The sequence below is a fragment of the Leuresthes tenuis genome, unplaced genomic scaffold (assembly GCF_036924035.1).
Source record: "Leuresthes tenuis unplaced genomic scaffold, fLeuTen1.0.hap1 SCAF_3, whole genome shotgun sequence".
NCBI lineage: Eukaryota > Metazoa > Chordata > Actinopteri > Atheriniformes > Atherinopsidae > Leuresthes > Leuresthes tenuis.
This window is the reverse complement of record NW_027325357.1, coordinates 16,063,618-16,077,773: the sequence shown is the minus strand read 5'-3', so window position 1 is coordinate 16,077,773 and position 14,156 is coordinate 16,063,618. Positions and strand designations below refer to the sequence as shown.

The 14,156-nt window shown below is 43.6% G+C and overlaps 1 protein-coding gene across 1 annotated transcript; it reads right to left on the bottom strand.

The window, feature by feature from the left end:
* Positions 1 to 3,457: 3,457 nt before the first annotated feature.
* On the bottom strand, positions 3,458 to 13,720 carry rereb (arginine-glutamic acid dipeptide (RE) repeats b). The gene is made up of 17 exons (XM_072382087.1): positions 13,484 to 13,720; positions 12,515 to 12,563; positions 11,663 to 11,787; positions 11,000 to 11,099; positions 10,800 to 10,898; positions 10,037 to 10,117; positions 9,756 to 9,909; positions 9,550 to 9,636; positions 9,255 to 9,448; positions 8,942 to 9,103; positions 8,546 to 8,656; positions 7,252 to 8,375; positions 6,764 to 6,968; positions 5,969 to 6,671; positions 5,743 to 5,883; positions 5,480 to 5,654; positions 3,458 to 4,464 (listed from the first exon to the last, which is right to left on the bottom strand). The coding sequence occupies exons 1-17, from the start codon at positions 13,564 to 13,566 to the stop codon at positions 4,431 to 4,433; spliced, it is 3,627 nt and encodes a 1,208-aa protein (XP_072238188.1). The 5' UTR covers positions 13,567 to 13,720; the 3' UTR covers positions 3,458 to 4,430.
* Positions 13,721 to 14,156: the final 436 nt, after the last annotated feature.

Sequence of the window (14,156 nt, the reverse complement as noted above, 5' to 3'; positions counted from 1 at the left end):
AAATTGACTTTTTCATTTGCCCTTGTTGTCTCAAATGCCTGCTGCTGCTGGAACCATTGTTTGCACATCAAGTAAATGGTTGTTGTCACAACACTTTTTCTTTGACATGACTGGTTTTCAAATTGTTTTTCACAATGAACTGATGTAATGCAATAAAACCATGAATATGGGACTTCTCTCTGTTTTAATGAGCTCACACACAAAAAAAACACATTTCCACAATACAGTTATGCCCAGAAATATTGGTTCTCTGACACCGTTTGAATGATCTTTCTACAAGCGTATTTAAATCACGGTCATAATGAAGACGGGCAGACTGACTCTCAGCTGAAGTGTGTAGAAAGTTTTCCGAATTACAGCTCCTGAATGTTCCAGGCACAGATGCAATAAAATGTACATGTTTGATATTAACCTTAAAGTCTAAACAATGTTAAGTGTCAGTTTCCTTCTTTGTGGCACTTTGTCAAGCCTTTACTGCCGTCCACAGTTTTTACTATTTCCACCTGTAGTTTCATGTAGCTTAATTCGATTATTAACTCTATTCCACCTCTTTGCCTCGAACAGTTCCTGGGTTACGTTCACAGTAGGTTTTGGGGGACTGTACAACGAGCTCTGTTGGGTTTGTCGAAGCAGATGACACTTCCCAGCACACTTCAGAATTCATCCAGCTGACCCGATTCCAAGTCCATCCATTCACGTCCAGGCCCCAGCACTGCCTTCGGGTGTTGTATATTTCAGGTCCTGAACCATAACAATCCCTCTGTCACTTTTCATAAAGTCACTCTGATCCGTGTTGATCTTACTTTTAACGCGTTGCTCCAGAAGAATGTTGTTTCAAAGCTGCTCTGGTTAATGCTCACGTCCAATCTGTTTTTTTCTTGGTTGAGACTTGCGAGTGCTTTGCTCTTTGCGGTGAGCCCTCTGCATTTGCTCTGGTAAAGTCATGGGTGCGTTTTGTTTCAGGCAGCCTGAAGACTACCTGTTACACGTGAGTTAACGGCTCGTTTGATTGCATGTAGTCGGGCCACAGCTTCCACGCTCTGCAAACATCGCTCTTGTAATTAACTTTTTACTCCAGTAGAACTTGACTCTCATTGTTGACAGCACTATAGTTTCAATGCGTACAACACTGGACAATGTTGCCCCTCTGAAAAGGAAGGTAATCAGTCAGAAGAGGTTGGCTCCTTGGTATAATCCACAGCTGCGTGCGTTAAAGCAGACTGCAAGAAAGATGGAGAGACAGTGGCGTTCCTCTAATTTAGAAGAGTCTCTATTAGTCTGGAAAGATAGTTTAAGAACGTATAAGAAAGCACTTCGTACAGCTAGAACTGCTTATTATTCCTCATTGATAGAAGAGAATAAGAACAATCCCAGGTTTCTTTTCAGCACTGTTGCCAGGCAGACAAAGAGTCCGAGCTCTGTTGAGCCATGTATTCCTTTAACTCTCAGCAGGGATGATTTCATGAGATTCTTCATCAATAAAATTGTTTCTATCAGAGAGAAGATTGATGGAATCCTTCCCACTAGTATCACTGATGTATCATCAAGTGCAGCAGCTTTAGAAGTATCTTTAGAACCTGATTTGTATTTAGACGGCTTCTGCCCAGTTGATCTTTCTGAGCTAACAACAGCAATAGTCTAAATAGTTGCAGTTCAACTTTGTGATCATTTACATAGAAATAATCTGTTTGAAGAGTTTCAGTCAGGATTCAGAGTGCATCATAGCACAGAAACAGCACTGGTGAAAGTTAACAATGATCTCCTGTTAGCTTCTGATAGCGGACTTGTTTCTGTGCTTGTCCTGTTGGATCTCAGTGCTGCATTTGACACGATCGATCACAGCATTCTGTTACAGAGACTTGAACATGTTATTGGGATTAAAGGAACTGCATTAGGCTGGTTTAAGTCATATTTATCTGATAGATTCCACTTTGTTCTTGTAAATGAAGAATCTTCCTCACACATCGGAGTAAGTCATGGAGTTCCTTGACCAGAATTTATCATTTGACTCATATATAAAACTGGTTTCTAGGACTGCCTTCTTTCACTTTCGTAATATTGCTAAAATCAGGAACATCCTGTCTCAAGGTGATGCAGAGAAACTAGTTCATGCATTTGTTACTTCAAGATTGGACTACTGTAATTTCTTATTATTGGGCTGCCCCACATATTCTCTGAAAAGCCTCCAGCTGATCCAAAATGCTGCAGCCAGAGTTCTGATGAGAACTAACAGGAGAGATCATGTTTATCCAATTTTAGCTTCTCTTCATTGGCTCCCTGTTAAATTCAGATTAGAATTTAAGATTCTTCTCCTCCCATATAAAGCTCTTAATGACCGAGCTCCATCATATCTTAAAGATCTCATTGTAAGATATTTTCCTAACAGAGCACTTCGCTCCCACACTGCAGGTTTACTTGTTGTTCCCAGAGTGTCTAAAAGCAGAATGGGAGGCAGAGCCTTCAGTTATCAGGCCCCTCTCTTGTGGAATAAGCTGCCAGTAAATGTCTGGGAAGCAGACACCCTTTCCACTTTTAAGATTAGGCTTAAAACTTTCCTTTATGATAAAGCTTATAGTTAGGGACGGCTCAGGTAATCCTAAAACATCTCATAGTTAAGCTGCTATAGGCTTAGACTGCTGGGGGACCTCATCTGTCACACCTTTCCTCACTTTGCTCTCTTTTTCCCCCTGTTTAATTTCTCAAATGATATTATGTACATGTGACATTATTGTGGTTATTAACTTGTGTTTCCCTGTTCCAACAGGTAACCTTTCAATGGTGTTTTTCCCCCTTTTCTGTCTTCCCGAGTCTGGTTCTGCCAGAGGTTTCTTCTTGTTAAAAGGGAGTCGTTCCTTTCCACAGTCGCCACAGGCACGCTCAGGGCGGGAGATTGGACTGAAGACAAGTTTCGGTGCAATCTGTTGGTTTCGTTTGCTAGGATATTGTTTTTTGAATTGGCTCTATATGAATTAATTGGGTTTCATTGGATTATGATTACAATGAATTGAATTCCAATTGGCTTGAATTGGACTATATTATTTAAGTGCCTTGAGATGACCATTGTAATTTGGCGCTATACAAATAAAACTGAATTGAAATTAATTGAAACCTTTTACCTGCTTAACTGACAGAAAAGATTGTGGAGGAACAATTCACATCTGTCCATGAAACAGTCATTTGTATAAGATCATCTGAGCCTAAGAGAAAAAAAAATAATTCACAATATCCTCAAATTAAAGCTGGGAGTCTTTATGTAACTACATAGCTTGTCATAACCAACTGTGTGTATTCTCAATAGTCATTTTGTATGTAAAGAAAGCTAGAAATTCAATATAACAGTTCTTAAATTCTTTGTTTGTTTGTTTTTTTTTACTTAATGCTGCAACGCTTTCTGAATGTAGGATTACCTCATAATTCAGTCCACATTTTTCTTTACGAAAATGACGAGAATGACAAGTAAAGCAGAAATATTTATTGAAATAAATATGCTGTGGATACAGTTTGATATCATATCACATAAATACTGAATTTAGGCAGTTCTTTTTAAAACTCCATGAAAACAATTTAGTTTCACGCCCAATTAGGTCATTCTCCCCCAAAACAATGTAAATACACTTTTTTTTTTTCTTAATGAAACTCTCCGTCAGTAGAGGCAGATCACGGTCCAAATCATTACCACACCTCATACTACTATATAGTGTTTTTAGTTGATGATTTACTGGTCTCGTTTGCTGAATCAAGAGTCAAATGTTCACATCTACAGATATATCAATAGTACTCATTCATATAGAATATTGTGAACATATAATATTTACAGTCTCAAAAACGAAGGAGTAAAAGCTTCGGTTATACTGTGAAAAGATATCTTGATATATAAAATTTTAGATTTTAAACAAATATTTAGCAGACATAGGGATAGATCCAACCTCTATTATGCTTTCAAAGCCTAACGCCACGATGGAGCTTGCTACTATAGTTCTGTGAAAACTGAAGGGTGAGTCATGCTAGGTCATAACGATCATCCACACACTGGTTTAAATGTCATTCTGTACAAGAAAAATCTTTTTAAAAATCATTATTAGGATATTTAAAGTTAACACCAAAGTCCTTTTGTTTCCACATCCTCTTTGCAAAAGTACACGACTGCATATGAAACAGTTAAAGAGTTGGTTAGAGAAAACCCGTCACATCTGCAGGCAAGAGTGTTCATCGCTTCGACAGTAAAATTAGTGTAAATTCTTCAGCAATAGGAAAATCTCTGACAGTTTCATGAAGTGCCGCACAAGGAATGCACATAAAGATCCACAAATATTTTTCTAAAATATATTAGCACAAACAAAATGAAAAAAAAGGACACAAAATATTCTCTTACACTTTCAAAAGTACACAGTATTGATTCTTAAGAGTAGGATTTCAGAGCATGCACCACCTCAAGATGGCTTGTCACCTTCTTTCTTCAGACGGCTTAAAAGACAAACACAAAGGTGAGTCAAGACTTTGTGCAGCATATTCTACAGAGTTCAACATGGGTTTGACTTCACATTCCGGTGCAGCCGTAGGAAAGGAGAAGGCCTGCAGGCTCTACAGTTACATCAACCTTAATTTCATTTCAGAGGTGGCAGTGCAGCTGCTTTGAGATGCATGTAAAAGCAGTTTTAATAAGTGTTTTGATTCTCAAATTGAGGTGTGTGCAATTACATGGAAATACATTGTGAACCATGGTCATCCAGGTCATGGCAAATCATAAGAGCTTGAATAAGAGCAACTGGATCTTGAAGACGTTTCACCTCATCCGAAAGGCTACTTCAGTTCTGAACTAAATGGTGAGAAGTATTAGCTAATAAACAGAGAGGGTCGTTACAGTCACATGCGTCACTGAACCACATGACCAATGTGTAAACCACCTCTGAATTGTCTTCCTGCCTGAAAGGGCGAGTTTTGATCACAGGATCCAAGGTGTGAATGGTTGTGAAACTGCCAGGGGAGGAGAGACAACACTACAGTGTAGGTGCTGGGAAGGTGATGCCCGAGACCACCTCCTCTGTTCAAAGATGGTTTTCCCAGTTTAACATTGATGGCTTCCTTGACTTCACACTCAAGCCATTCTCTGTCCATTCATCTTTCCTCAAGAGTGTCCTTTTTCATTAAGATAGGTGCTCTGCTGAGTCTTGACCTGAAGAGGTGGCTCTCCTATGTTGTGCCATGCGCTTGTAGAGCTGTTGTTTGGTCTCTCCTACATAGCGGTCCGCACACTCCTGACTGCGCTGCACTGCATACGCAACACCTCTCATTTTTTGTTTGGGTGTTTTGTCCCTTGTGTGAACCAGACACCGCCTGAGGGTGTTCTCGGGTTTGAAGTCCAGTTGCCCTTATTCAAGCTCTTATGAAAATACATGGCATTTAAGATGCCAACACAAATTAGGAGACGGCAACCTCCCTTAAAACACTAAATAACTCAAAAAACATTGAAAGACCTCACCTGTAGTAATCTTCCTGACTGGGTAGGGGGCCTCCATGCAGGTGATGCCCATGAAGCCACTGCTGCTCCATTGCCATCCTCTGCAGCTCTGCAGACTGAGCATGCATGGCCTGGAGCTGATGTGAGGCCGACATCTGGGGGATCGGACCCTGCAGCTCTCGTGGATACGCACCTCCTGTGGAAACCACACATGTAGAACAGAGCGAATTGAACCAGTAGATGCGCACAGCAGCCAAGCCGTAGCGAGAGTCGAGATTACAAACCGAACAGTGGGTGGCGCAGCAGCTCATGATCGTGTGGAAGATCGTTGAGTAAAGGGTTAGGAATTGGGCCTCCAGGGAAGGGGAATCGGGCCAAACGAGGTCCTGTTGCCATGGGATCCACCAAAGGGTGTGGGCCTGAACCTGTGTGAGGAAATGAGACATAAAGTAAACGTGACATTTAATCATTTTCTATCCTCCCGGTGAATTACCGATCAATTAGCTTCACCTTGACCGAGGGGGTCCTGTTGGTGCAGATGGAGGTGGGAGTGAATGTGAGAGTGTTGGTGATGATGAGGCGTCACGTTGAGCATCTGTAGCCGGGCAGCAGGATCGGTCGCCACAGAAGCCATCCTCTCAGCGTGAAGCCGCTCTGCGGTGAGTCTCTCCGCGTAACTCAGTTCCGAGCGTAGCTGAGGCCCAGCCAGCACCATCCTCTCCCGCTCCAGATGGTTCAGCCCAGGATGGAAGGGAGCAAAAGGGTGAGGAGGCCCAGGTATGTGAGGAAGACCTAGTGCCCCGTGTCTGGCAAAGTGCTCCATAGGGTTGGCTGAGGGGTGCAAGGTTTCCATGTCTGGAGGTTTGACCTCGTAGCCAGGCTTCATCCTCTCGCGGAGCTCTCGCTCTCTGAGGTTCCTCAGCTCGCGCTCTCTGAGGCTGGGCTCAGCGCTGTACAGGCCAGGCATGTGGTAGGTGAGCAGGGGGTCGCCAGGGCTCAGGGACACAAAGAATGGATGGCTGCGGTTGTTGGGGGACATGACATGAGGTCGCGCAAAGTCGCTCAGGGTGCGCAGGGCCGAAGCATCTGGGCCAATGTAGGGCGGCACGGCTGCTACGGTGGTCGGCGGCTGTTCGTAGGAGGGGCGGCCGTGGCCTTGAGCTGCCATTTGCACCTCGCTTATGCGACTATCATGGGAGGAACTGGAGGCTCTCTAGAAGCAAATACAGAGTGTGAGATGACTGAAAGATGTTTGCGTGACAGAAGTTTAAAATAAATATCAAATAAAGCAAATATTTCACTCACAGAGTTTCTATCCAACTCTCTTTCCCTCTCCCTTTCTCTGTCTTTCTCCCTTTCGCGTTCTTGCCGAGCACTGAGCTCTGCCTCTCTCCTGGACCTTTCCACGGCCTCCTCCCTTTTCTTGGCCAGTTTGGACGACGACAGCGGTGTAAAGAAAAAGTCCGTCCTTGCACATGAATTGTAGCCACGATCCAAGTGTTTGATAAACCTGAAATGAGTAAGATTTATGAGCATGGGCCATCAACCTCCTTTAGGCAAAATCATAGTTAAACTATATGAAACATAATGATACCCCCAAATACAGTTATTCTATATCTATCAGTGGTAACTACATCTTTACATTCTGTTTGAAGCCATTTGTGAAACAATGGTTTCATCTTTTTAAAAACTCAGTTGCTGCTTTTCTCAACAAATAATATAAATAAACATCAATTTTTTTTTTTTTTAATGGATTCTTGTTTTATTTTAGATAACAGTGGCTTTAAACATACCGTGCAGACTGGCTGGCATGGCTTGCCATGTTGACAACAGTGGGCTCTGGTGAGGGGCTCCGGGCTGGAGACGACGGGCTCTCAGGTTCTTCTATCTCATCCAGCGGCTCTTCTTTAATCTGAATTTGTGATCCTCCTCCAGTGGCATTCGCCGACTGTCTGACAGGAAGGGGTGGGAATGACGGCTGAAGGCTCGGGACGGGGCCAGCTGAAGAAGATGTGACGGAGGTGAGAGGGTGTGAGGCTGCAGCTGGTGGGTGGGAAGAAGTCAGGCTTTTTCCAGACTGAGTTTGCGCCTGAGAGATCACAGGAAGTTGGGTTGGAATTAAATGAGCTGGCAAAGGATGCGGCATGAGCTGCAGTGGAGGAGGAGGGGCACCCGGAGGATGCTGGTTGGGCAGAGAATTGAGGGGCTTTAGAGCAGGAGGAGGGGGGAGATTAGAGGGCATCTGAGGGAAAGGTGCTGTAGACTGGTGTGGCAGCTGTTTGTTTGAAGGTGGAATAGGGGTGGTGGGAGGAGGCTTGATCTGCGGGCCAGTCAGAGGAGGCTGGGGGAGTTGCGCCTCCTTAAAGAAGGGCGGTGGACGCTGGGGGGTCTGAAGTGACGGGCCATGTGGCTGTGCAGAGTTGAGAGCAGGTGGGATGTGAAATGCTGGAGAAAGAGGAGTGTCCTGACCCAGTGCTGGCGGTAGAGGCCGGGGGCCGGACAGAGAGTGAGACACAGGCTGCGCTCGGCTGCTCACCCCTACTATGGCAGCTGTTTGACCAGCAGCAGGCTGAGGGGGGTCTGGAGAGGGTGGAGGAGGGCTCTGAGCTGGATCAGCTGAGGGCATGCTTTGCGGTGGCTGAGGAGCGATGGGAGGAACCTGAGAGGGGAGGGCCTGTAGGACTGGTGTGTTAGCCAACACAGCGGCAGGGGCAACAGGCTCTGACGGGATCCCATTGGGCTGAGCAGAGGAGTCGGAGTCACTCTCGTTGCCCTGTTGAGGGCTGGGAATGCTAGGAGAGGAGCTCCGGTTGTCCTGATCAATGTCTTTGGTGTCACTGGTGTCGTCCTGAGCGCTGCGGCTTTCTGAAGAGCTTTCCTCCTCTGCCTCAGCCTCTGAGCGGGAGCCCTGCAGGTCCTAAAAGAATTAACAAACCTTAAATACTGACATTGTTGTTCTACAATAACCCAGAGTAGCATTTGATGAGCTCTAAAAAAATGTAACTTCTAAAATCAACATAAAAAAGCCCCCCAAAAACGTCATGTCTGTTTGCATGATAAAATGTACTCGTGTGGCTGTTCTCTCACCTGTGTTTTGGGCCTTTTAGGGGTAATTTTTTCAGGCTCATCTGGCTCCAGAGCAGGACTTTCCCGTACACGTTTTGTTGTCTTTGGCATCGTCACCTCCTCTTTTATTTTCTGCAGAAAGAGCATTACAATTGTTATCAACAACAACACGACGACATTAACAGAAATCTTTATCGGCGAATTAAGGCACAGCAGCAGAGTTTCAGGAGGTGAAACACCTAGGAGTTACACAACAAAGAACAACTTATAACCTCTTGGTGTTCAACAGTAGTTGACTCCAACATACAAAGCTGTATAAGAAGCAACATTGAACACCCAGAAGTGGCAGCAGTTGTGAAGCTTTCAAAGCATTTATAAATTAGGTCATTCCTCAGCCGTACCTATTTGCCGTTTTACCTTGTTTGTTTTCTTTGTGGAGTCGTTCTTATTATCTGTAGAAGATGACCTCAGGGAATTAGAGATGGCTCCACTTAGAGAGGGATGGGTATTAGACTGCTGATCCTCCCTGGTTGGGGATCCTGTGAGCCTCCTGTGGCCACTTCTTAAAGACGACAACTGCTGTAAAAATCAGTCATCAGTAAATAATGTTAAAACACGAAAATGCGTCGACGTGAAGTCTTTCTTTATCTTTCATCTATTTAACTGTGAAATTATATGTGCACGTGTAATCTATGAATAAACATTATTCGTGTTCCAGCCTCGGGCTTACAGGTGCTCTGCTCCGTCGAGTCCTCATGCCGTGCTTGCTGTTCATCTCCTCTTCCGCTTTAACGGGTTTGAACATGAACGAAGCGTTTGCAGACTTAGGAGCCGGCGGCAGACAGCCATGTTTGTTCTCATATGTGCGGCAGGCCGTGCACAGCAAACGGTTGTCTCTCCCAGCCTGGTGCCAATCCTTGGAACCTATTACAAGGTTAAAAGGAGCAAAGGTTTTAGGTACGAGTTTCCAAAAAACCCTTTGGAGCACTTTTTCACGCCGAATCAGGTTCAAAGCTAACACTCACTTGTTGTACCGCAGTGGCCGCAGCTCTTTATTTCCTGTTCACTGTCCTCACTGTCAAGGTCATCCTCACTGGCAGAACTTGCATCCACTGCGGAGAAAAAAAGTCAGCTTACACATCGGGACCACCGCGTCTCTAGATCAAACAACTTTTCGTCCAATCGGCAGAGACAGCATAGCATTTCTGAGAAACATCAAGCGGGAGCTCACCGGAGTAATTTCGAGATGTTGCGTTGTCAGGAGCTGGCGCAGATCGAGTCTTTGCTTTGCGAGAGGACGGCTGCCGGCGCTGCTGTCGATAAGCTCTTGTTCCAGCGGCCTCTGGAGTTTTCTTCCAGTGGTAATAGAAAGTGATCAGCTCTCCCTGATGACAAGGGCGCAGATTCTTTTTTTTAAAATCAACTTTATTTACGAGAGCGCTGATCACGAATACGACAGCAACGACTTCCATTCCAAACCGTTCGGTATGCAAAAACAAAACATGCACTTACAGTCTTTTTGCTGGGCAGGAAGTCTTTACGAATGCGAAAGAAATTCTTCCCGTATTGTCTCAGGCCTTTGATGAAGCGTTTCTGTTCAACAATCAAATAAAATGAGGTGATAGTGATTATTAAAAATCTCTCATTACTTTGGCACAAGTATCAAATATAAACTGATCTGATAGGTCTATAAAGTTCTTATGCTAATTAGCTAGTTAAATAAGCAGAACATTTTAGAGATGCACTGATTGTAATTGTAAATCATTTTCGAATCCCTCCCCCTCTAATAATCGGGGCCATAATCGCATTTTCACCAAAATACTGGACCTCATCTGTCAGAACAAAGAACCAAGCGCTCCATACAGATCTTTGCTCTGAAAGTCAAGAGATGTGCCGCGATGCAGAGAAGGAGAGACATTCGAGAGGTCTGAGCAAAGCAGCTAAGTTTCACCAGGCAAGCTGGCAGCAATGGTCTGTGTCAATGTCAATGCAAGAAAGAAACGTGCGAACAAAAATAAATCTGATTTCCCTAATCCTGATCTGCTGGTCACCAGTCGTGGCCTGTCAAATATAAAACTGGCCAATCCCAGGAAAAGCATTAATAACTATAATGAAAACAGTCATTATATAATACAACATTTCACATCCACTGCCTTATTTAATTGTAAACTTACTATTATGCCGCTTTGGAAGAATTCTTCAACACTACCCTGTACAAACCGTGTGAAGGACTGACTAAGTCTCCGTGCTTAGTGCGTAACAACAAAAGTCTCACCACATCGTCCTCCGACCAGCATTTTTCTATAAGCTTGGGCAGTGGCTTCTTCACCAGACGCTGGAGAGCTTTTGCTGCATCGTAATGGCTTGCATGGAGCTAAAGTAAAAAAAATACAGTTTTTGTATTTCTGCCATATAATAACATTGTAACTCAACAATACTGCAAAATAAGGACACAAGTTAAGTTGTGCTTCGCACCATATTGAGGGCGTTGAGTGTGGTGTCATCGCGGGAGGCTGCTAAGCATCCATCCTCAGTGGATCCACCGTCGCACATCCCCGCAAACGCCGCCATGCTCCTTGAAAATGAAAACATACGCATTTTATTAGATTAAACAAATATCAAAGAAGCCTTCTGAGACTTTCGTGAATATAATTTGCAGTGCGATTCTGAAATATTTAATGATCCAGGACCTGGATTCTAGAGTAGAGAACCAGCGCTGTCAGTTATCGTACAATAAAAGCATTGAGAGGACGATGGTTAGCAGGGGTGGGACAACGCCCCGTCCCATTACTTGCATAAAAACTGTGATAAATTTGAGAAACAACGAAAGCAGACATTTACCAGGCGCCTTAAGAGCGAGACAAACAAGAGATTTAATGCTCATTTTAAACTGATACAAATGCTGAGAAAGGAATCTGTCTTTGCAACCACAGAGAATAACTCAGCTCACACACTTTGGCTGGGACGGAGATCTGAAAAGTAAATCTGGCATGGATGAAATCTGCGTTGCTGGTCTTTTTTAACAGCTCTAAAAACTGACCTGTAAATTGTTTGTTTTACACTCTCAAAAAAGTTCTTATTTTATCAAAGTCAATTAAAGATACCAGTATCATTAAGCCATTAAGTGCAGACACTAACCTGGCTGCTCTGAGGTACATGAGAAGGTCACAGTCATTGACTCCGGGCGTCCACATAAGCTCTTCCTTCTCCGTTTGAGTCTGTGAACCAGATGCAGGCCTCGGCTGCAACTCTGGGAGTTTGGCCTGTAGAGAAAACACACCAAACAACCCTAAGCAACCATGTAGCCAACGGTCTAAACACAACTCCTTTGTGAGACGCTGAAAAAGGTTGATTAGCATTTCAAAAACACCCTGACAACTGAAAAAACACATCTTACTTGAGTCATTATTAGTGTAATAAACAAGCAATCCTCATTTATCCTAATCCTGAAACATATTTTGTAGGCTGTCTTCCTGTGTAGATTATGCTCTACAAATCCAAATACATGCATCTTAAGTTAAACCTTGATGCTAAATCAAACACACTCTTGCAGCAGTGACATCTGGCCTGGTTCCTGCAGGCTTTTGAGCTTGTGTTTCATATATTACAATTATTATGAACAGCATCTATTATCAATGAGGTGTAGTTTGATTTCACTAATTGATTACATTGATTTTCCCCCAGTTTCCAAGTCAGAAAACAAACTGTCTGTGCATTCAGTGTAGCACAAATATGTCAAACAGCTAGGCTTTGTTTATCCTAGGCTTCTTGTTAAGTGTGCATGGGATGACAAAACCACATCCTCAAAGCATCCAAGGAAACTCCAAACTTTATGTTGGGGGAGGCTGACTTGCCTGAGACATTGAAAACCCCTGATTTTAGATCCATCAGACACTCATCAATTTCTGCATTTTGTATTATAATCGTGCACCAGTTTATGAAAGTTTTTATAACATAAAACCACAACATTTCAGTTGCATCAAAATGTACCTGATGACTTGGTCCCACTCTTATCTCACCCTGCGTGCTGTTCAGGCTCCTAAAATTAAGGAAACAGACATCAAATCTGTCAAATCTATTTAAAGAAGAACATTCGTTAGCCATATTATGGTTGCAACCTAAAAGGTAAAGAGGAACAAAACACGCTGAACTGAGTGGTTACAGTGTGTCTGCAGCACAGCTAATTAACGTGTAATTAACGCTGTGGAGTCCGCAGACAGACGTAAAATCAATATGTGTTTGTGTAACTTGTCAGAGCGGCTTCCCTCCCACAGACTGCACTGATTTCAGCTGCGGGAGAACATCCCGCCCCTCCACCTCCGTGAGCCAATCTCAGCTGACGGTTCCTTGCATTACATGAATGAAATCCGACGCTACAGCGGCCGCAAAACACTGTCAATCAATCATGCTGGAGCTGCTAATTTTTACGGTCACCATTACGAGAACAGTGTGTGCCTCTTCGGAGATCACAACAGGCTAACAGTAACGTTTGCAGAATGCGCGCCCCACATAGTTAACCTCAGCTAAAGAGTACTATCAATAATAAATATCAAGGTTAGCATGCACTACATGTTGACATATATTAGCAACGATCCATACAAATTCACGCCAAGCCCAAGGGAGAATTAACAGGAAATTCGTTAAATGAGTGTGCCAACTACACTTGGAAGATCTTCTAACACGATTTAAACCATGGGTAAATAAATAAGTGTTAGCAACATTACAGCGACCTGTGAGGCGTTTTGCCAGCAGGAGCTGCTAGCTGCTAACGAGGCAGTATGAACGGAACGCTGTTATTTGGCTAGCTAGTTAGCCACACACGAACTTCGTGACCACTGACACTCCGACTATTTCATGTAAACGGCTCTAAAAGTGAGGCAGCAAAACACCAGCAAACACACATAAGAGAACTAGGCTGTAAGTGCGGCATAAATGCACATGGCAAATTATTGAAGTTACCTGCGCGGACTGAACAGGTCGTCCATGTCGAAGGATGTTTGGATGTGGCTTGTTGACACTACGCAGCGCAGTGGGCGATACATACACACACACACACACACACACACACACAAACTATGCGAATCCTCTATTACATGGCTATTCAAAATGGAGGCGGTGTTGTGCAGGGACTGGCTCTATCTTTTTTTTTTCTTTCCCTTCCCTCTGTGCAATGACCTCAGCAGCCACAGCTAAGCCTTCAAAGTTGTCTGGGCGTAGATAACTGAGCATGTGCCGCAAGCTGCTGCCGCTGCTGCTGCTGCTGAACGGGCGGCCATGAATCAAGCCACAACACACTGTGTGTACCGCTGCGGTCATTAATTATTATGCGAGACATTACACTGATCACCAGCAACAGAAACTGCTCTACTGGACAGCAGCAGTAACAAAATGGTGCTCGAGGCGTCGGTTTAAGACACAAATGTTAACATCCTCATTTCAAGAGGAGATATGAAATTATTCAGATATGTCATACTTACATACTCCCATAGTAAAAAAAAATCAAATAAATAGTTAGCCCTGTAATATATGTTATATATGACATGTTCCTGACAAATCCTAAAATAATTATTTAAAAAAACAAAACAAACAAAGAAACAAAAAAAACAGTAAAGTAAAGATAGCCTGAAGAAAA